The sequence below is a fragment of the Bombus bifarius genome, unplaced genomic scaffold (genome assembly GCF_011952205.1).
Source record: "Bombus bifarius isolate JDL3187 unplaced genomic scaffold, Bbif_JDL3187 scf7180000008165, whole genome shotgun sequence".
Lineage (NCBI taxonomy): Eukaryota > Metazoa > Arthropoda > Insecta > Hymenoptera > Apidae > Bombus > Bombus bifarius.
In genome coordinates, this window is record NW_022884487.1 from 1973292 (window position 1) to 1994948 (window position 21657).

General features: G+C 37.5%; 2 protein-coding genes across 3 annotated transcripts in view; one reads left to right on the forward strand and one right to left on the reverse strand.

Moving 5' to 3' along the window:
* Positions 1 to 144: 144 nt before the first annotated feature.
* LOC117209086 (tafazzin homolog) lies at positions 145 to 6544 on the reverse strand. 2 transcript variants are annotated; one of them, XM_033450686.1, is made up of 6 exons: positions 6272 to 6386; positions 4857 to 4928; positions 3151 to 3279; positions 1945 to 2188; positions 1551 to 1805; positions 145 to 1456 (listed from the first exon to the last, which is right to left on the reverse strand). In XM_033450686.1, exons 1-6 carry the CDS (start codon positions 6384 to 6386, stop codon positions 1417 to 1419), a joined length of 855 nt encoding a protein of 284 aa, XP_033306577.1. In that variant the 3' UTR covers positions 145 to 1416. The 2 variants fall into 2 exon arrangements, with proteins under 2 accessions (XP_033306577.1, XP_033306578.1); XM_033450687.1 differs by lacking the exon at positions 4857 to 4928 and having other exon boundaries at positions 1417 to 1456; positions 6272 to 6544.
* Positions 6545 to 8459: 1915 nt separating this feature from the next.
* The window catches only part of LOC117208976 (prickle planar cell polarity protein 3-like), a 114955-nt gene continuing 101757 nt past the window's right edge, over positions 8460 to 21657 (forward strand). The window contains exons 1-2 of the mRNA XM_033450532.1: positions 8460 to 9454; positions 13280 to 13408. Of these exons, the coding sequence (XP_033306423.1) occupies positions 13281 to 13408 (128 nt within the window). The 5' untranslated portion in view covers positions 8460 to 9454; position 13280. The remainder of the gene's footprint in view (positions 9455 to 13279; positions 13409 to 21657) is intronic.

Here is a 21657-nt window from a genome sequence, read left to right on the forward strand (position 1 = left end):
AGTCACAATTTTTCATATGTAATATCAATCTTAAATGGAATTTGTTGAATTATCTTAAATGTATATGTTGAATTATAAATACTATTCTTCATAGAATAATATAAATATTCGTTCTATCGATAATTATAGAAAACAAATTGAAACAGATACTATATTTATTAAAGAAGATAATGTAAGTTATATCATTTGGAGATCTTCAGGCGTACTAATAAATATATTAGTAAATCGAATTATCGTTTGTTTGCGAGGAATATTTACTTAATAACTATCGTGTAATAGTTGTCACGATATTCTGCATAATTCTTCTTAAACAATATAGTCTAGTGCGAAAAATAATTTATTAAAACGAAACAATGGCGTAAAAAATTATCACACTACATTTTGAATAATACTTGCATTTAATATAACAAATTGCAGAAAATAGCTTTCCTCTTGAAGATATTTTACTACTTACAGTGAAAATTTAATAAATACAAAATATGCATATCTCCGCAGTATTTTTATCATTCGAAGTGTCTTGAATATAAATACTGTAAATTCTTACTATATCAAAAATATACGTGTGTACATATAGCTATCTAAATATACGATAGATCGTAAGGATTGCAATTTCATTTTTTTTGTATTCAAGGGTCAAGCGTTTCAAAGTTCAACAAGTTCAACAAAAGTTGGGTTTCAATCAAATCTATCTTAACTTCTGTTGTTTCATCAAAATTATTTTTCTTTTTCTATTTTATCAATATCATTGTATTCAAATTATGTGGAATTATACAAAAGTTTCCCGATATATGCAAAATAAGTTCGGTGAACCATACAAAGATTGTGTTATGTTATCATATCATAAATTATGAGGCTCAGTGATATTAAAAAAGTCGATGTATGAAGGGAAAACCGATAATATGTAGTACAGTGACACAGTTTCAATGTTATGTTTCACAAGCTGTCGTAATTTGCGATTATGTTAAAGTTTTTTCTATAAACAGCGGCTGCGAGTTTTTACGTAATATATTACGACAATTGCTTCCTACCGTGTACGTACGTACATATATACATTGTTATGCATGCGATGATGTAACCGCGATACGTATATGGCATTTTTAAGTCAACACGACTCGTATTTAAATTAAAATCTCCCGAAAGGTATAAATGGCATAATGTTCTCTTTTTCCACTTTTTTCTTTGTCACAAAAATAGAAAAAAAGAAAGAAGAACAAAAAATAAATCACTACTGCCCCAATATATGCATTACGTTACATGATTGCATATATGTTACTAATATGTCGTCCACAGATGAACATCTTTAGTTAAAAATCGAGCACGAGTATGACCTATTGTCACGTTAAAATTAAAGTATTATTTTTTTTTGGTAAATTAAAGCTAATCGGGGTGACAATAAGAATGTCCCCCGTTTAAACATCATGACCTTTTATGAAGCTCTTCTGTAATTGTTTTTAGTCTGAAAAAGAAAGAAGATTAGTTATTAAAGATATAAAGATTATTATTACCACCATAAATATAAAATATTACTATGATTTAAAATGACATTTTACTTTATTAGTTCTTCCTGAATACGATCCGTAATCGCTTTCCTCGCTTCCACTTCACTTGCTTTCGATGCACGCAATTGTTCTAGTAACTCGGTAAAATCTATTGGCTCACCGTAATTCAAGGTGACCTTTTTACGAATTTTCAATCTGTATGGTGGTTCGTTTGGAAGAACTTCGTCCATACCAAGGTGATAGATTGGTATCACCAGTGGCGTAACTGGCGATTCTAATATTAACCTTCCAACACCCCACTTTAATCTATAACACGTCAGTGGAACATTAAATTTTGTAAAATCATATTTTTGTCATTCTGTGATAATTAAGTAAGAAAAAAGAAGACGACGAAGAAGAATAAAATAAAATATGGAATAAAGAGTAGAAAAAGATAATCGCAAACCTCATGTTGTCTTTAAACATGTTTACTTTTCCCTCGGGAAAGACATGAACCCAATCACCGGCTGCCAATTTTTCGATGCAGAAATCTATAGCTTCTTGATACACGCCGCCACCTCTGATCACAGGAATGCATTTGCCCAACATAAAGAAGTACGAATGCCAGGTCTTTGTGAAACAAATGTCGTGGGCCGCGAGCGACCACCTCATCTTACGTCGATTCATCAGACTCTTCAGGCCCAGGGTCGCTAAATGAGTTCAGAGATTTTTCTGTCTTAAATTTTTTCATTCGATCGCTTATCGATGGTCATTCTGAGGAAGAAAAGATTATATATGTTTCAGGAAGAGGGGAATGCGCGTAATGTGTGAGGTATACATGCATATGTGGTATGTATGTGGATCTAAATAATTGGTGTTTAACAAAATAACAGAGGAGGACATAGATAGAATGCACATGTTTATGCAAATTTATATTTTTTCGAATACCACAAAAAAAAAAAATAAAACTTAAGCAAAGACTCATCTGATCCACCCAATATCATAATCAATACTATACCTTGAACATTTTCTATGATTTACTGTAGTATTTGTATTCTGTGTACTTTACACTTAAATTTTCTATAGATACATAAACATCCGCACTCTAGAAACAAATAAAATTTAGATGTGAAATTTTTCATAGATATAGCGTATTGTTATTATCGTTATCTAAATTATTCAGTCAAACTGGAAATCTATTTTATCAATAGTATGAATAAATAAAACGATTTACAACTCACAAGCTGTGCATAATGCTTGAATGCTATTATTTATGTAAAATCGAAGTTCAAGGTTATTAGAAAAAGGTTGCATGTGCATATTCCGCTATATTGTTTTTCTTTAAATACTTTTGTTATAAAAAAAGTAACTGTCATTTAATTCACATGAAAAATGTAAGAAAGTAAATCATCCATTTCATTTTATTTACTGTTTCATCAGTAAAGTATACTTTGAATAGATAACAAAAGGAAAAATACATGTCGTTCAACTATTGTTTGGTTGTCTCGATAACGATTTGTCAATCGATATTTGGAGTAAAATATTTGCTAATAAAGCACAAACATGGAGATAGGAAATAATATCGATAAAATATTGTTGTATGTTTAATACAGATAACGGTCGGTACGATGCGAAGGGATGCAATTGTTGAATCATCATTCGAGAGACTTACCCCATATGCCAGGGTCATCGAAACAACTGTGATGATTCGACACCGTAATGAGCGGCACATTTTTCGGCCTTTTGTTTAACGCACGATTGATGATGTATTTGTTGTATACCGTCGTTCTGTTCAGCCATTCTTAAACAGCAGAAACGAAAAAGAAAAAACTCTTTGATAAATTCATTTGTATATCAGGTGGAGAGATTATAGGGGTGTATTTAACTTAGAATTTGTACATTTCCCGTGTATAACTGATGAGTAAGGGGAAAAGACGAGGACTGTCCATTTTTCGTGATTTTGCATTTTATAGCACATTTTGTTTGGAAATTGAAATTGAGAGACAAGAACTGTCTAATCACAATGATTATACTTAAATATGCTCATAAGATAATGTTAACAATTTGGTGTACTGCTTAAAAACAGGGAATAGCCACTCAATATTGGAACTAAACACAGATAAAAATAATTAATATCTTATTAATCATTATTTTTTACAAGGTCTAAGTAAGATTTAAGCTTCATTTTATGAGTAATGCAGGTAAATTGCTTGAATGTTGTTCCTTTTTTAGTGGACTAAAATATTAAAACTTAATTTTCTTAATAAAGCCATTTTGTGATATTCCTCGTTTCCCCCCTAATCGTCAACTACATACATATACATAGGAGTTGGGAGACACACTTCATCTGGATTTTGCATAGAATTGGTTTTATTTAAGCGTATGCACAATGAACCAGTGATCTTTCGCTCGCGAATCATTGCTAGTGCTAAAGCTTTTAAGTAAAGCCGCTACTCATGCTTCGCTGACACGTAAATAATTATTCTTTTCATCGAAACCTTAGAACCATATCGCTACTGCAATCCTTATGCAAACTGATGACACAATGAAATTGGATGAGATGATCTCTGTGAAGTAATTGATACGATTGCCCTGAAAATTTAAAAATGAGCGATAAAAAATTTGTTCACAGCAAAAAATGAGAAAGGTTATCTCAAAGACAGTTTAATATTTCGAAAATATTTTATATAGTAACTGTCACTTTTCAAAGAAGTTCAATTACCTCCATACAAGGTCATTCAAGGTTATAATCATGTACTAAATCGATCTCTGGTTTTATATTTCGATAACAGCGTGAAAATGAAAAATTTGCATATGTATTATGAAAAATGAAGATGGAAAATATATATAGTCTAATTCATATTCTCGGTGTTTTTCTGAGTTAATGAATCTAACATTATAGTAATAGTTCTTGAACACACCGACAGATGGCCTCTGTACAAAGCTCCATGTTCAAAAATTAATCATGCACTATTATGTTTAAATTCTACATACTAGTGATATTCCATACGCATTTAGCATTTAAAAGCAATCATTTCAACTACCTAACAAGAATCACTTAGCATTTGAGAAGCATATAAATTTTAGCATTACGGGCGTCATAATGAATGAAAGAGCTCTGACTATGTAAAATTACTATGTAAAATTATGACTATCACACGCGGATAAATTGGTAAAACGAATAAAAACAGAGGAGTGGAAAAGAAAGGGGAGGATTAAACAGAGAGGGAGAGAGAAAGAGAGAGAGAGGTGGGAGGATGGCCGTATATGGTGCGCTACGCGTCCAACCAATTGAGTAATCCGCTTAATTTCCGAAGTTTATTGTAACGTAGCTAAGTCAACATCAAGCCGAGTTCGTTGTAAATCAGTGGTACTCACTGAAAGGCCAGCGAGAGCCAATGACTGATTTCCTGTGCCCTTTGTCGGGCGGTAACGCGTATCTGACCCTCCCTGAAATTAGAAACGCCAAATCTTCGCAAAACAAATAAAAGTGGCACGTTATATACAACTTCGTCATTTCCGGAACTACATACAACAATCCAAAATCCAAGTAGTTCTTAAAATCCAGTTGCGGTTAAATGAATACGATCTTTGATTAAATGCATGCGTAATCGCATGTATGTGAGTTATTAATTTAGTATTAATGTACTATTTATTTAGAACTAATGTTAGTGGCATATTAGACAACAGTAGAAAAAAGAAAGATTTTGTATGTTCAAGGTTAAACAACGGTTATCATTTCTGTGTAATAGTAATAATAATAGTTAAATGTAAAGTTTTGGCGATTTCATGAAAATTAAACATGCGTGTCCAATTCTATAACAATGAAGTGTGTACAAGATAATTAAAAATACCTGTTGCACGCAAGATTTTGTACCTGTATTTTCTTATACTGTTTTTTTTGCACGACCTTCTTGCAAATCTATTCATGTATATGTACGAATATTAGTCTTTTTATATACATATTTGTATTTATAATATGTGCTCCAAATTAAAACATTAAAGAAGACAGTTTTAAATTAAATGTTAAATTTAATTACAATCATTGATGCAAAATTTATTTCAATTGTAAGTATGCGTGGAAGGTGAACTCTAAGGCAAACAAGTTTGAAACTCTCTTACATTTACATCACGATCGTTTTTGTTGTAATATCGTGTTACGAAATTTAACGATATGTTATGTTCGAAGTGGACCGATAACGATTATTTGATAAAATGACAATTTATGTATCAATCTTTTAAATTAATAAATTGTATTAGTGTATTCTATAAAGAAGCTTTAACTGTAATATATGTCACGTATAAAAACTATACATAAAATTTGTTATTCAACAATTGAAAATTAAAAATAGTTTTTAAAAATTTTACTACAATTGCGAAAATAGATTATACACGCAACCTATGTTTGATAAAGTTCTCATACTGGTTCTATGATTATCATAGTGATTAAATAAAATGAATCTAATTATTCACTTATTATATAAATCAATAACGTTTCTTAATATCACGCTGAAACATCTCGGGCATTTTTTATAAACGCTTTTAACCTTTTATCAATAAATATACTTATCTAAATATTTTTTATATTTTTACATAAGTTATAAGAATAAACTGTAGATCACACAACTTATACTACGAGTCAATATAATAAAATAGTCAAATTTGTGATACATCGAGAATTATATCGATATATAAATGTAAATTAAGACAGTTGCTAACGAATAAATATATCCATATGCAGAAATAAATAGTACTAACTTGTAGTTAACAAACCGGCTTGCATAGTCACTCACCTATTATGATTTTAGAAAAAATTCCTACTGCTACAAAGGTTATACTACTCGCGATGTTCCAGAGGCTACCCGTATTTCGAAGTTTCGGTATGATCCATTTAATATCGTATACCATTGCACTATTTCTCAGTTGCTAGATTGAAAGAAAAATTAGGAATGTGGCACTTCTCCGGACGACTGGGAAGCGCCTTCCCCGCGAGAAATCGTCTACTCTTTCGTAACTCACGACAACCATCTTCGTGCCAACTTCACGCCATATTTCTTGATGACCATCACGTGGTTGGCCGAACGTGGCCGTACATGCCCGAATGTTGCCGATTATTTCAGCATTTAATTTAAAATTAAACGCGCCTCAAACACTTGTTCTCACCTCGGGTAACAACGTGTAAATGTGTCCCGTTATTGAGTCGGTTGTAATTAAATATTCTTTTAGTTGTTCTTACAGGATATTGAGTTATTGAGATATTGAGTTACCACAGAAAATACCCTTACAGTTGCGTGCATAGCTATTTTTATTTCCATTGAAGATACTTCTTTTATTTTAAACTATCTACAGGCAATGCGAGGTAGATCCACGAGATTGCTCTGCACTATCTATATGTACATAGCAGAAGCTACGAGGCACCTTTGATTTCACCAAAAAAACTACAATTGTTGTCGGCTCATTCCGAGATAGCCTTGCGGATTTGCCTCGTATTGTCTGTACACAGCTTGAATGCAAACGTACAGCCGGGGACAAAAATAAATGGACAGGTAGTGAAGATAGGTATCAATTAAATTTTATTAAATACGGCTTGTTAACATAAACCTGAAAATATTAATTTCTATTGTTTGCTAAATAATCTATGTATTATAAGGGTATATGTATAATAAATACGACTTAAATTTACAACACTACTACTGGTTCAATTAACTTCATTGATATTTGTATCCACTACCTACTCTCTTACTGTTATTCCCTACTTTAGGTAATATTTAAAATACGTTATAAATCATTATAATGTATATATTTTAATATGATAATTGTAAACAAATATTGATGCAATATTAAAAATCATAAAAGGTATAAAAATGAAAAAATATAATTACGAAATGGTCAAGATCAATGATAAATAATTTCACTTATACATATAACTGTGGCTGAAGATATTTTTAATTGTGTATATTGTACTTTTAAGAATTAAAATAAAAATTTTGGAATATATTTGAAGTATTGTAGGTTTGGAGTATATTTGAATTAGATTTGTGTTATGTTTGGGAAAACAAGATTGGCAAATAATCAAATTATAATACAAATTCATTTGATACTTACAGGAAATAATAGACTATGTAGAGCTTCGTTTCATCTCTCAACTAACCTCAACTAATCGAAAATTTTCATGGAGATGATAACAAAAAGATCAGTTATCGTCTCTCACTCCTCCAATAGTGGTAAATAAATTTATAGTTGCATTATCTTAAACGGTGGTAACGCGGTCTCGTTAGCGCGACTTGGAAACTGCGAAGGATACATTATAATAATCATGGCACGCTCGTACGCGGCGTAATAGTAAAATGCCTGGTGAGATCTTAGATAACCATTCAGTGGACGAACGGATGTACAATAAGACACAGCTGTCTACGAAGTTGTGCCTCTGGCGGTGACGCTGCACTTGCAATGTCAGTTGAACACCTATCAGAAGCTGCTGCGAGGAAAGAAACGTGCTGGACGGTTATGAAGGGGGCAAGGTGGCGGAGGAGGTGGCGTACACACGACGATCGAGTACATACATTAGGAGCTTCGGGTTAAGTTCATGCGCGGAGGAAGAAAGGACGTAGCACACGGGAGCATCGAAAGAGGTGAAAAAGAAGGGAAAAGATACAATGATGCGAAGCAAAGTCGTAGACCGCGGGGAGGGATGAGAGGAGAATGTCCGGTGGCATGTGGGAAGTGGGGGTCTAACGCGAGCGGAGAAGCAACCAGTCGAAGGGGGCTCACGAGTGGGGGAAAAGGGCCTCATCTCAACAGCCAGTACGATTCGAGTCTCTCAACTGCGTGTTGCCGTGCCATCGTACATACGAGGTACCTTTGCCAGTTTACAACTGTGGAGAGGATATCTTGAAGCACCATACTGAGGCGAGTCGTGTACCATTCGAGAATTGACCGCAAAGTGTCCTCTTCGTGACGTATATATTTTCCTTCTTATTCACTCGGCCTCGAAGAAAACGACATTGTATGTAAGTTTCCCGGGGTGGAATAGTACAAAGCTATGTATACGAATCATTTGATCGATGTAAGAATGCGATCAACACCAAAGATAAATTAGGACCGAAGCGTTTTTATTTATCTTTATTTACCTCTGTAACCTTGAGATGACAGTTCCGGTGGTGGTGCTAGCGCTACAATGCACAGGCTTCTCGATCGTTGAACCGCGAAACGGTTACCAAATACGTCCGCGAAGTAATGATGTCCACCCTCTGTGAAAGACGAGAGACTCGATAGTGATGTGATACTAGTAGAGTAGAGAAAGAAGGGGAGGGACAAAAAACAAAATAAAACGATATCGAAAGAAAAGGCTGAGAGTATCGGCGGAAGGTACAGAGTGAAAGATAGAGGTAGGAAGAGTGGAACAGAGCGAGAGGGAAGAGAGCGAGCCGAGCGTTCGGCTTGACTCGAGTGCAGTGTACGGTGATGCCGCGAGGATGCCACCTTCGTCGGTCCTCTCGACACGATATAGGAAGGCGCGACGGTACCCCGTGATCTGCCGGGGCCCCACGATTCGACTGTGCCACGACATTGCGCTATTACTCGCGCAGTGCGGTGCAAGTGCAAGTGCAGGTGCAACTGTGAAGTGGTGCCAGTTCAACGACGACGAGAACGTACAAGCGGGATACTACGCGACGCGAGAAGTCCGGCGATGCGGCAAGTCAGGAATCCTCCTTGTATCCGGTGATTCGCGAGTGACGCTCTCGAAGACAGATCGGTTAGCGTTCGCGTGTTCGCGCATGTGTGTCGCTAGGTGTTACGCAGAAAAGATCGTTCTTTGTTCGAAAACGAGCAACAAAACCGGCGTACGAATTACATCTATAGGAGGAACAGTGAATTCGTATTACGACTGCGAATTCCCATCAGGATCGAATAGTTCGAGTTATCCCGAGCATCGTAGTTTCAGCATATTGGCTGCAGTAGAGAGAAAGCAACAGGTATGTGTATATAGATATGTGTATACGTTCCGTATTCTCGGTGGTTGCACGTTATACGGTCGCGTTGCCTGTTCGCGCACGAACGTGCGCATGCTCTTGATCGAAGATCTCGCTGTGCACAAGCCAATATACAGACTGGGCACCGGTGACTCTGTGTGTATGTGTCTTTCATCGCGGAAGAACTCCAGTTCAGCCGAGTGAGGCGAGGTCGTCTTCTTGCATCTGTACTCCCTTGCATACGAGTTTTGCTACTTCTGTATTTCCATACCTATGAATAAGATGACCGTGCGAAACAGACGCGCACACGACCGTGCAGATTCGCATAAAACTTCCTTTCAGTTTCCTGTGTGTAAAGGATCCATACGATGTTGTATACGGTTAAATTATTTTGTCCAAAATGTAACGATAGAAGTTTGGTTCGTTGACAAGACGATGCTGACGATAATTGATCCTCATACTCCTTTGTCGAATGAATTTCACGAAACTGAGTCACTTTGATCGTTCCGCGACTCTTCGAAAACCCCTCGTTAACCAATATTTATGTCCTCGTTCGTCTGTCCCCTTTTTGCGTTTCGGGAACTAACTGAATTCCCCCTTGATATTTCAACATCGAGTTAATGGTAAGTAAGCTCGTAAAATCCACCAATGGAGTGGCGCATCGATTTCGATTACGATTTTTACCAAAGATTCAATTAAAATTATCGACACTTTTATTAGGTGATGTCAAAAGTTTTCATGCGGAAACTGTAACGCTGTTTAAGATCACGGGGACCACCTACTCCTTTTAGAGCACGTTAATTGGTCGTTTCACGAATTATAAAGCAACAACGAGGGGAAGAGACACGACAACCACTTGCTATCGTATCCATTAACATACCTGAGTTCACCCTATCGTCGCCGTTACACACTAGCGACGTTTAACATTAACGACGCAAAAAGAAACTAATTATAGCAGCCTGCAAGCACTTGTTCTGTATATACTTGGTGCGCTATACCGTAGTCCACTTTCCTTATTTTCCTATGTTTTCATTTCGGCAAGCTCTGGGTACCAATTATAACAACTTAGGCTAATTATTATCGCTTATTCAGTCGATGGAAATTGCGAATGTTCTGTCTGCGAGTGAATATCTCGAGATGATACTACGCGGGATGGCACGTAATATTATATACAACAGGACGATCATAATTGTAGGAACGAAATAAGCGAGCACGACGTAAATTGGATTTGAGAGTGGTTCCGGTTCGTGAGAGCAGCAAGACAACGATGGTAGTCTTTCGTAAGAAAATGTATACACAGACCAGACACGTGGATATCCGTGTATAGGATATGTTTGTTAAAAACCATAACGCCGGTTTAATTTTATCGAAGGGCTCTCCGGGTAAACCTTGAAACGTGCATCGAACGAAATTATACACTGCGTATACGATTTCCCCGCATATAGCTTTATTAAAAATGTACATAGGTAATCTCGCGGTTACGATGATCGGATACGCATGTGCGTGACTATTTCATCAAAATTTGATTTGCTAACGTTTCTATAGCTATGGTATTTCACATTTGAGATGGTAAATCGCGTGAACTACAGTCGCACAAGAAGGAATCTGTGCTATTCTGTGCGCATTCCGGATTACGCGATAAGATTCAGACAGGAAATACAATATGGGCCGAGATATAGCAACGTCGTAAACTATCGAAGTGCGGCATTGATTGACGTCTTGAGTTCCAGGATTAGTTATTACAAAACCATATATTGCATTCTATTTTAAGATACAATATACATTGATAAAAGTAACAACTTATGACTTAGTATTTCATATATAAACATTTATTTATTTCAATAAATTGAGAAAACTTGTATAACAAATAAGTTAGTATAAAATATATTGGCCCTGCATTAAAAATTTTAATTCTTTAATTTCTTTTCTGATTAATTTTACGATCTTGCTATATTATGATTCAAAATATACAAAGATAGAGACGTATCGATGCGCGATGGAATGTCGGTCAACAAAGCGTAATAAGGTTATTGTGCACGCCACCAGAGCGCTAATTACTTCTGGATACCGTCAGAACGTTGACGATGCGCCATTTAAATGTCACAGATATGGCGTCAGATACACGAGAGACTCATAAGGAAAATGATTCGCGAGATCGTACGTAGCGACTACTAGCGATATAAAGAGAGCTAAGAAACTATTTGAAATAAAAGGACAGGCATGATGTTCGTGTATCGTGTTACGTTGAACGTACAATTGTATCGGTTAGCGAAGTATCACGTACTGTATGCTTGGTTTAATATGTAGTTCTCCTGTCCTTCATGATTTTACAGACAGTGGCACGTGACAGTCGTAAGTAAGACCATGAGCGACCTTGTAGTTCCTGTCACGGTCCTTCATAAAACTCCGCGTGGTTCAGCTAGCCTTATTGCACGTTGGGGGTCGTGTAATAACGCTGTGGTTAAATTCCTGATACTTTTATTTTTCCCGGACGGTACCAATTTTTATATACCTACCGTATGCGGCTATGATCGACCTTCGACGTTACCCTCGTTCAAACATGATCGACCCTATCCTCCCCCTCTGTCGATTTACCTTTCTTTTGCTCTAGAAATTTTGTTTTCGGTTAATTTCATAATCCCGTGGCCCGTTTCCCCTACAATTTTCAATTTCACTTTATCGGCTGTGACCAAACGCCTGAAAAAAAGAAAAGGAAAGGAGAAAAAAGAAAAGGTAATCGACAATCACGCTAAACGGTGGGATAACTTATCGACTCTGCCTTCACGGTGGTTTTGTTTTGTTTCCACGCACGCACAGCTGCGCCATTATTTTTGATCGCATCTCTGAAGGGGAAATATTTATAATATCGTCGACGAAGAAAAACGGAACAACAAGGAGAAGAGGCGACCAGGCGTTTAAGAATATGAGGGTAAGAAAAAAGGGAAACAGGATGATGAAACAGTCGGTGCTTCTCGCGCGGTACACAAAGATTTTCGTTATATCGTGTATATGTAAAATTTCTAGAAGGTGTAATTATCTGGTGTCGGTTAATCGACGCGCGGATCGAAGCGTACGAGACATCGGTTACTCGTTAATTACCGGTTTCCATTATTAATTCGAGCAGGGCGTAATCGTTCGTGTTTCAATCCTATTAGATGGCGCCTTTAATTAATTATTTTCGCGGCATACCTTGTTGCGGGATCCGGGAGAAAATGGCGCGTTAGCGAGATGTCAGACTTAAAAAAGTGTGTAAGTACAACGCGCGCGAAAGAGGGTTACAGGAAACGAGTATGACAAGACAAGATGGAGGAGACTATTCTTAAATTTGACCAAGATTGATGATCGGCGAGGTATAACCCCGTAAAAGTTTCCCCATGATGGTTTTCAACAGCGTTGTCTACGATGGAATAACGCGGAGGTACGCGCACGCGTATTTATGGGATATATGTTAATTTCATAGATCGTGGTATTAAAGGAATCATCTGTCTGATTTAATAATGCGCTGGTGGGTTTGGTCACGGTAGAATGTTAATTTACGATAATTATTGTAATTTATGGTAATGGACGTTATTAACTTCTTACGTTGGGCTTGGTACACTTTAGATTGGAGATCGCGACACAGATGCACCGATTTGCATAGAGACGAATAAAACAACAAGAATTACTTTTCATCGAGAATTATATTTTCGGTAAAGTGAGAAGATATGCTGTAGAAAATTCACGATCAGCAAGACTGCATCATGATAGTACATAAATTGAATTGATATGTAACACCATATATGCACATGGATACAAATGAAATAAGGTGAATCCTTTTCTTTGTTACAGAATGCTGTCACCCGGTCAAGACGGCCAATCCAACAACAGTTACTCGCACGGTAATGTCGTTCTTCAAGGTGCACCCTGCGGTCAGTGTCGAGATTTATGCCCGGCTGGATATGTGCCCCACTTTTGGCGGTGAGTAATCAGACGTATTTTGCATGTATTATCCACTAAAAATCACAGTTGCCCGGTGAGAACTGGTGTACGATATTCTGATTAAAACACAGGCAGTTTCGTTTCGGTTGGTGCGTTTTCAACGAAAGTGCAAGTACATACCATAAATGTATATTATCCACTACTTGTTGCGTGTTCTTTTCTCTTGTTTTTCCTTTATTCTCCAAAGTATCGCAAGAAAGTGTTCGATATGCGTGATGCGTTTTCAATGAAAGCGAAATGAATGACATGTTCCACGGGAGGTGCTATCCCGACGTTTTTACCGTCCGAGCAGAGGTTATCATTATGCGGCAATACTAACCGAAACGATTACAAGAGAAATTGCTGATCGCGCGATCAATGACCATGCGTAAATACTTCTGTAATACCGGCTATGGCGAGAAGTAGAGGCACAGCGACGCACGCGATGCCTCTTTGATTTTCTCCGACCGGCGGTACTAGTCGGAAAGGAAAAGTAAAATGCTATGAACGAAACCGGTGAAACCTGGTGTGCTTTGTTGCAATAAAAAAATATAGAAAGAGAGATGGACAGCGTCGAAACAGAAAATTATCTCGAGTCTAGAGGGAAGACCGGAGATGCAGGATTCGCGTCGACTTATCCTTGATCGCAGGATCGCAGGATCGATAAAACGAAGAAGCACGTCGTTCCGCCAGGGTGACCAATCTTCGTATAACCGATGCGTGTTACGTGAACTGGTCCCGTGACAGCTCCGTTCCTGGTGTTGATAATGTATAATGTTGCTCGACCCTCGTATACTTCTTCTCTTATATTTAGACTCTGTGAATAAGAAACTTCTTAATGCAAATTGCGCTAGGAATGTAAGTAGTAGGTATTCGTAATGAATGTCGTTCATAGCTCGATCATATGACCGTGGTTCATAAAGTAAGTCTACTGATATTTTGTAATTCTCTTGCTATGTTTGTTTATATCGCTGATAGGTTAGAAATTAAGTCGTACAGATATTTGCCTCTTTTTTTTTTTTATTCGTTTATCTGAACATATAGGGCGACGTGATAATTATGATCGTATGTGACTAGGGGTATATCTGTATTAGCTATAAATCCGGACAAATTAACTTCTATAAAGACTTCTAAGTTTCTGCTTGCTTTTGTATTTTTCTTTCTTTATTTTATGCTTTTGGATAATGTTATAATCTGCTTTCTGTCTCAGTCTTTACAGATGTATGTGTTTGGTTAAGTTTTACAGATTCTTTAAGTCGTTTCTTTAAAAAACAAGTCTCCATATACAATGATTTCATTTTGTTATAAACAACCACCTCCTTGTCGTTTATGGGATCGGCGCCGAAATAGAAATATATATATGGTCCATGAATTGACGAAAATTTTCGATATATACTCTTCTATAAAGATCCTCTCTATATCCAATCAAAAAACCCTTTCAAGCTACAACAATCTCCAATCACTGCGAAATATCTAAAATTTCTCACAATTCCATCCAATTACCTCTCCCCTTTTTCTAGACCCGCGTCAATCGTTTCGTTCGAAGAATCGGCAGCGTAAGACGCGCGAAACGCGTTCAAATTGGTAGAACGTGTTGTGCAAATAACGGAGGGTCGATTTCCCGTGGGCAACTAGAGTCACGTGGGGTAGCGCCGCGGATAGTGGTGGTAAGTAGAAGGCGGTCGAGGCGTAGAAACGTCGTGGAAGCGTGTCCGTTGGTTCCGTGGAGGCAGAGCAAAGGGAAGATCGAAAGAGGGCAAAAGGAAGGTTTCTTCTCTGCTTCGGGTCGTAGGGTCGACTCGTCGGTCTCACGCGAGGCCTGCGTGCAACGAGACCGGCGCGGCGATGGGCTGTTCCAAGACGAATCGACTGGCAACCGAGCTAACCGATGAGAAAGAACGAGAGAGTATGCACCACCAGTTCGCCAAACGATCGGGATGGTGAATGAGGGGGGCAGAGGAGAGAAACAGGGATGTATGTTGGTCTGTAATTAACATACCGAGCCCCTTTACCCCCTCCTCTCACGTAAAGTTGGTTCGTCGGTTCGCAGGTTCACCAAGCGCCTCGTTGTTCTCTTCCAAAGCTTTGTTCCACACTCCGAATATCGGGCTTTCGATTTTTCGATAGGTTACAACTAATTTGGATCACTTGGTATTGGTAGTTTAGTCGTGGATAATTTTTCTTTTAAATTATTCGATTTCTTTAAATTATAGGTTATGTAGGAGATTTTTGGCAAAGAAGATTGGTAGCACTGTAAGAATAGTTTAGTGTAAGATAAAAAGATTCTCCGTTGATGTTAAGTTGATGTTAGTACTTGATTGGATTCAAGAAATGTATTAGAATTTATATATTATTTGTTAATATTTTATATTTTTTAAGATTTGAACTGTACATTAATTTGAAATCTATAGATCCATATTAGTCTTCAATAGAATGACATTAAATATGAAACTAACCTCTAAGACAACTACCAAACATATAAATCGTACATATTCTTCATCTTGTTCTAAGAATCACGCATACGGGATCCCATGATACAACGAACAACTAAGAAAAAGTATCTTCGTCTCCAACTGGTCACAATGAATTCTAGAAGGTTGAAAAATACGAGATCGAGGTCGACCGGCTCCGAATAGTCGGACATCGATCAAAGTCCGACGGAACCGAGGAATTAAAGCTTTCCTCGCGCTCCAGTTCACTAGGCTGATAGCTGTCAACGTGATTTTCCAATGGCGTTTTTCATCGTGATACGATATCTTTCAACTTTTTCCGTCACTTTCGTTCCTTATACCGTCCTCATTCCACGATATACGATCGACAGGCCAGGGTCGAGGTAGCATTCCCTCTCTGTACTCTAAGAGGATGTTAAAGTCGCTTTTCTTTCGCTTTGGTTACTCGTCCCGCGAGTTTCGAGGTTAGAGCTCGCGGTTAGTCATTAGCTGTGGATCATTAATCCACTATCGAATTTATCTGTTAACTCGAGGCGCGCAGTGGTAAATCATGACGTGGCGTTTTATGGCGAACCTGGACTAACGAGCAGTCTCGTCCTGTCGATGACTGTTTACGGAAAACGCGGTCGACGTTTCCGCGAAGCATAATAAAGGAATCGTTGGATGGATACCGTCTGTACTTAAGCATCGTTTCATCCCTAGTAATAGTTTCACGGATAATTTGATGGACCATTTGCGTCTGCTATAAAATTAGGCAAGAGGCCTTCGATCGACTCTAATCTATAGTTAACGAGCTAGGATTAGGATGTTAAGAAATTATAACTTCATACCTTTGCAATTTCTCAGCGAAATTAATTATCTCTCTCTAGAGAGCTATAATAAATAAACTTGTCCTCTAACTTCGCTTGAAGATGGATATTTACAATGGAACGTACCCTTGTATTTGCAATAATGGATGATGCTGTTGTATGGAGACGCTATCTCAATTTTTCAAATCGGAATTATATCTTGACGTACTACTGATAAACGATGGATAAAGGCAAGAGAGTTTGATCGAACATTTCTAGATACATATATATGTAGATAAATTCAAACATGTATTTTCTCGCTAAAGAAATAGAGAGAGTTTATTGTGCTTCGATTGGCTTATCCGTGCAAAAACAGCAACAGAATAACTTGCATCGCGAACACGTGTTTTCTTGTTGGTACCGGCGAAGATCTTGGTATAATCAAAAGCCGTGTAACCAATTTAACAGCTGAGCCGAACCTAACCTTTCAGTCGGTGAATGTGGTATGTTCATGATCTACGAAGAGCGTACATGAACGCGCACAATGAAGATCCACAGACACGATAGCGAGGCTGACTTTCTATTCCCATTTCAATGTTCAATCAATACATCCCGTGTATCCAGTGTTTCTACTTTATTAAAACATCGCTTTAATTAACGTCCAATTGATGTGGGTTTGTAATTCATAAATGGATAGGAGAGGCTCCTTGTTAACTGTTCCTGTAAATCGTTTATAGTTATTCTGGTTGCAATCTTAAAAACAAGTGATCACCTTTACTTTGGATCGATCTGTTTATTTAGTTGGAATCGTAGACGATATATTTACTAGTGGGGTGAACTAAATTATTTCATTCAAATTTTATAGGTTATAGATTAAATCGTACAAAGAAATGGTTGCCAGCATCATTTTATTGAAAACGAAATTTATATTGTAAATATCATACTACATGCATATTACACGTGTAATATAACCTTTTCAATCTACATAACCTCTGAAAACACTTCCCCTATCACCTAGTATACCAGTTCCCTAAAATACCTTTACATAAGAACTTCTTTCATAAGAATCTTTTTCATAGTAATTTTTATTTCTGAAATACACAGTTTTCTTGTAAAATCACTAAATGTACTTATATACACTTCCTCTCCTTAACTCTCAACTAACCTCCATTTAGCAAACTCTAATCCCCAAAACATTTTCTCAAGTCTAATCTTGTATCAAGCATTCTTCTGTTAACATGTACATACTTATCAACTTTCTCTATCCCTAATTCAGTTTCCACAATAACACACTGCTCTGATTACCTTAATGCTTACACTTTCCTCAAATATGTATTTCCTAATCTCATTAGTTCAGATCTTCATCACATGTGACTTTCCACACCCTTATAACACCATTATTCTCACAATGTACATACAACGTTTCTCTTTAAATCTCTCATCGTGTTTAGTTATTTCTCGACCGACTTCACACGAATTACCGGTTCCGCCTCTAAACAGCCATCGAGAACGGTATAGCCCGTGTAACGTTACGGAAATCACGGCTGTCCTATTGTTCGTACCGCGAAGATGCTCTTCACCGTTCGTTGGCTATGTCGTGGCTATGATTAACATCATTTGCAGGATCCCCCGGGAGGGGAACTCGTTAGGATCATTAAGGTTCTTACGCTCGGTACGAGCCATCGCGTCAACGCGTTTGACAGAACGTGTAATCAACAACGAGCACGACGATGAGGTTATGGGTCCCCTCGTCAACGCGTTCCAATAGGTAGTACATATGTATGTTATACGTGGTATAATGTGTCCATTCTTGAGGACAGACGTCATACTAAAATCCAATGAAATACGATTCATTCGGCTTGGCCGAAAGAAACGAAAAGAAAAAAGAAGAAGAAGAAAGAAACGATAACGTCTCTGGTGCACGGCCATTCTCGGTCGTTTCGGAATCGTCAAACTCGATCGCGGTTTTATCTGTCGTTCTCAGTTTTAATTTCGCCTCTTTGCTTATCGGCGCCGGTTCTTGGAAGCTTGAAATTATCTTCGATGGGAAAAGGTGGTGTGTTGCTCGTTACGCGGAGATTTATTCTAAAAAAAAAGCAGCGTCTCTTCCCAACGTACAGCGCCGACTTGTAACAAGGAGATAAAAGGGAATAAGACAGAGAAAGAAAACGTTCCGCCGCGTTCGTCAAAATGAAGGCTTTCTATCTCGCGTTCTTGTTTCGCTGTTTTTCGTGTCCCCTTGTGTGCGAGTATCGGCCGATAGGGGGAGACTCGGTGGAAGTCGCAGCGCTTATCTGTGGGCAATCTGGCTGGGCATTTTTATCGGGGTCTTGAACGTTTTACTTTAGGAGATTATAGTCTTCCGATGTTGTTCTCCATGTTATGTTTATTGGACGGAAGATTACGAAGGGAAATATAATAAATATTGAATATCTTCGTGTTTTTCTTTTCCTTTTGTTCTTTCGCTTTAATTGTAACGGAGAAAGAAAGATGGCGACTGCTGTGATGTTTGAGAAGATTAAAAGATATAAAAACAGATTGATGTTAAAAAACTCATTAGAAATACTTTTTCTTAATTTTCTTAAATACCAAGAAGACATTAAATTACCGTTAAAAGATAAAAATTCCATCAAAATAATTCTTTCGGGTATATAAAAGGTTGAAATAAAGGTTACAAAATTGTCCCAACATTTAGAGATATAATTTCGATTTCGTGTATACGCTCGTTAAATTCGGCTTGCCGAAAGGAATTCAAATAATTGTTCGACGTTGACTGCTCTTAGAAATCGTTGACGAAGACAAACGCTTTTATCCAGCCCCGAAAAAGTATGCCCCTAAAAGTTCAGCCTCTGGACGCCGATTTCTTCACGTTCATCGAACCAAGAACAGAAAGGGTTAGTAGAGAAGAAGAATGTCGCTCTGCGTCGCAGGTTTCGTATGTGTTCCGCAAAAACTTGAAGACCTTTGGTTCCTCCTGTCCTGGCTACGTCTTCGGAACTCGTTCCCTCGCTCGGCAAACTCGTTGTTCTTCTTTCGACGCATCCCCGAATGCAGGCCGTTTCACTTGTCGTTGCACCGCTCTTCTCGCGGTTTCTTCTTCAAGATATATCCATATGCAACTGTTGTTGTTTCTTTCTCGACCGTGTTTGCTTTTTCCCATTGTTAGTTTCTTCTCGCAATTACGTCTTTCGAACTTAAAAGGGGAGCTAAGGATTTCTTCATTGGAACATTTTTTTTTTTTCTTAAAAATTTATGAGGTCCTAAAAAGTAAAATGGTTTCATAGAATTTGTTTAACAGCATAATAGATCAGATATTGTTTGTTTGCGGTTTGGTGTGGTTTCAGTCAGTTTGCCCTATTTCTGTTCAATTCAGTTCGACACAATTTTATTCCGTTTGCTTCAATATGGTTTAACGGTGCCATTGACTTTGATCCATTCCCATTTGACTCAATTCAGTTTGATTTGTTTTGATACAGTGTGGTCCGACCCAGATCGGTCCCGACTTTTCTTTGTTTCAACTGATTGTCAATTTAGTTTTTTTCTGTATGATATCCTTTACTTCAATATTACCTTAATCTCGTTTAACTTACACTATATATTTAAATATATTTCAATTCAGCGAAATTCTATTAACCGTTTTATTCCTGGCATAGTTCAACGTATTAGAAACAAGCCGAAATAAAATACAAGTTTCACAGAATTCGAGGCGAAGTTATGCGATACTCGCCAGAACGACGCCGCTTTTGCGCAGAATCATTTTTATGGCAAAGAATCCGGCCACTTTTTCTGATTCTTTCGGCCCACCTTTCTATACCGCGTTCAGAGGCCGCGTCGTGTCCTGCCTTTTACGGTGCACGTTGCCCGCCTCGGAAGCCGCTAATTAGCTTTGCTCGCGTTCATCTTTGAACGTTTAATCGAACCGGCTATATTCAGAATCCCTCGAACACTGCACTGATTCACTTTAAACCAGGTTACTTCGATTCCGGACTAGCAACAGAAATTCATAAAAAGGAGGATTACGTCGTAACATGAGTATTTCAGACGAGAAGGTAACCATAACCTCACTTCCACTAATTCTTTCCACTAATCGTACTTATTTTTACTTATACTAAATTACACGAGATCAAATCCGATAACAACTGGATATTAATGAATATTTTTCTCTACGAACGTAGAGAGACGTGAAAAACACTTCATAATATAGACGAATCCGAAACGACCGATAAAACTAGGTATTTTTATACATCGAACGTCATACGAACGATAATAAACAGACTCATAAAATCGAGTTATGGCCACGGTTATGAAATAATCTCCGTTTGTATGTACAACACCGAAATATTTCACGATCTTTCGACATCGTCGTGTGCTGAGAACTTTCTCGATCACGACCGACTTACCGCGTTGCGTCGTCGAAAAAGGAGAAGAGAGTCGAGGAATCGGTCGAAGTGTGAACGAGCGATCTATCGACGCAACGAGGGGAATGTGCTGGTATAGTGAAGATTAACGGTGCGTGTTGTTCGACGCTTTCCTTTCGTCCCTTTGCTATGCGAGTTCTCGATAGACAGGCTGACGAAATTAACCCTTCGAACTGCTGTTGTTTACGGTTTGGATATGAAGATAGACTATTTTGTAAAAATTTCTTTGTAACACCATTCGTATAATTATTATTTACTATGATGATTATAAAATATTTTCCAAGTATAATTCCAAGTAGTGGTAAGCAAAAATAATAGATTAACCAATTCTAAATACAGAGATAAATCTAAATTCGATTACCAAATGCAAGAGATTCCAAATCTATTTTGTTAATAAAATAGATTTTGTCTAAGCGCAATACAAAATATTAAAAAATCGAAAGTGACAAATTGATCAATCCCGTTTCGGACACAAGAAATATCAAAGTAAGATATTGTCCAAGTGCAGCTCAAAAGTATTGGGAAATTAAAGCGGCAAACTAACCAACCCTATTCCAAGTAAAAGAATTCTCTAAGTGATATACTATCCAAAT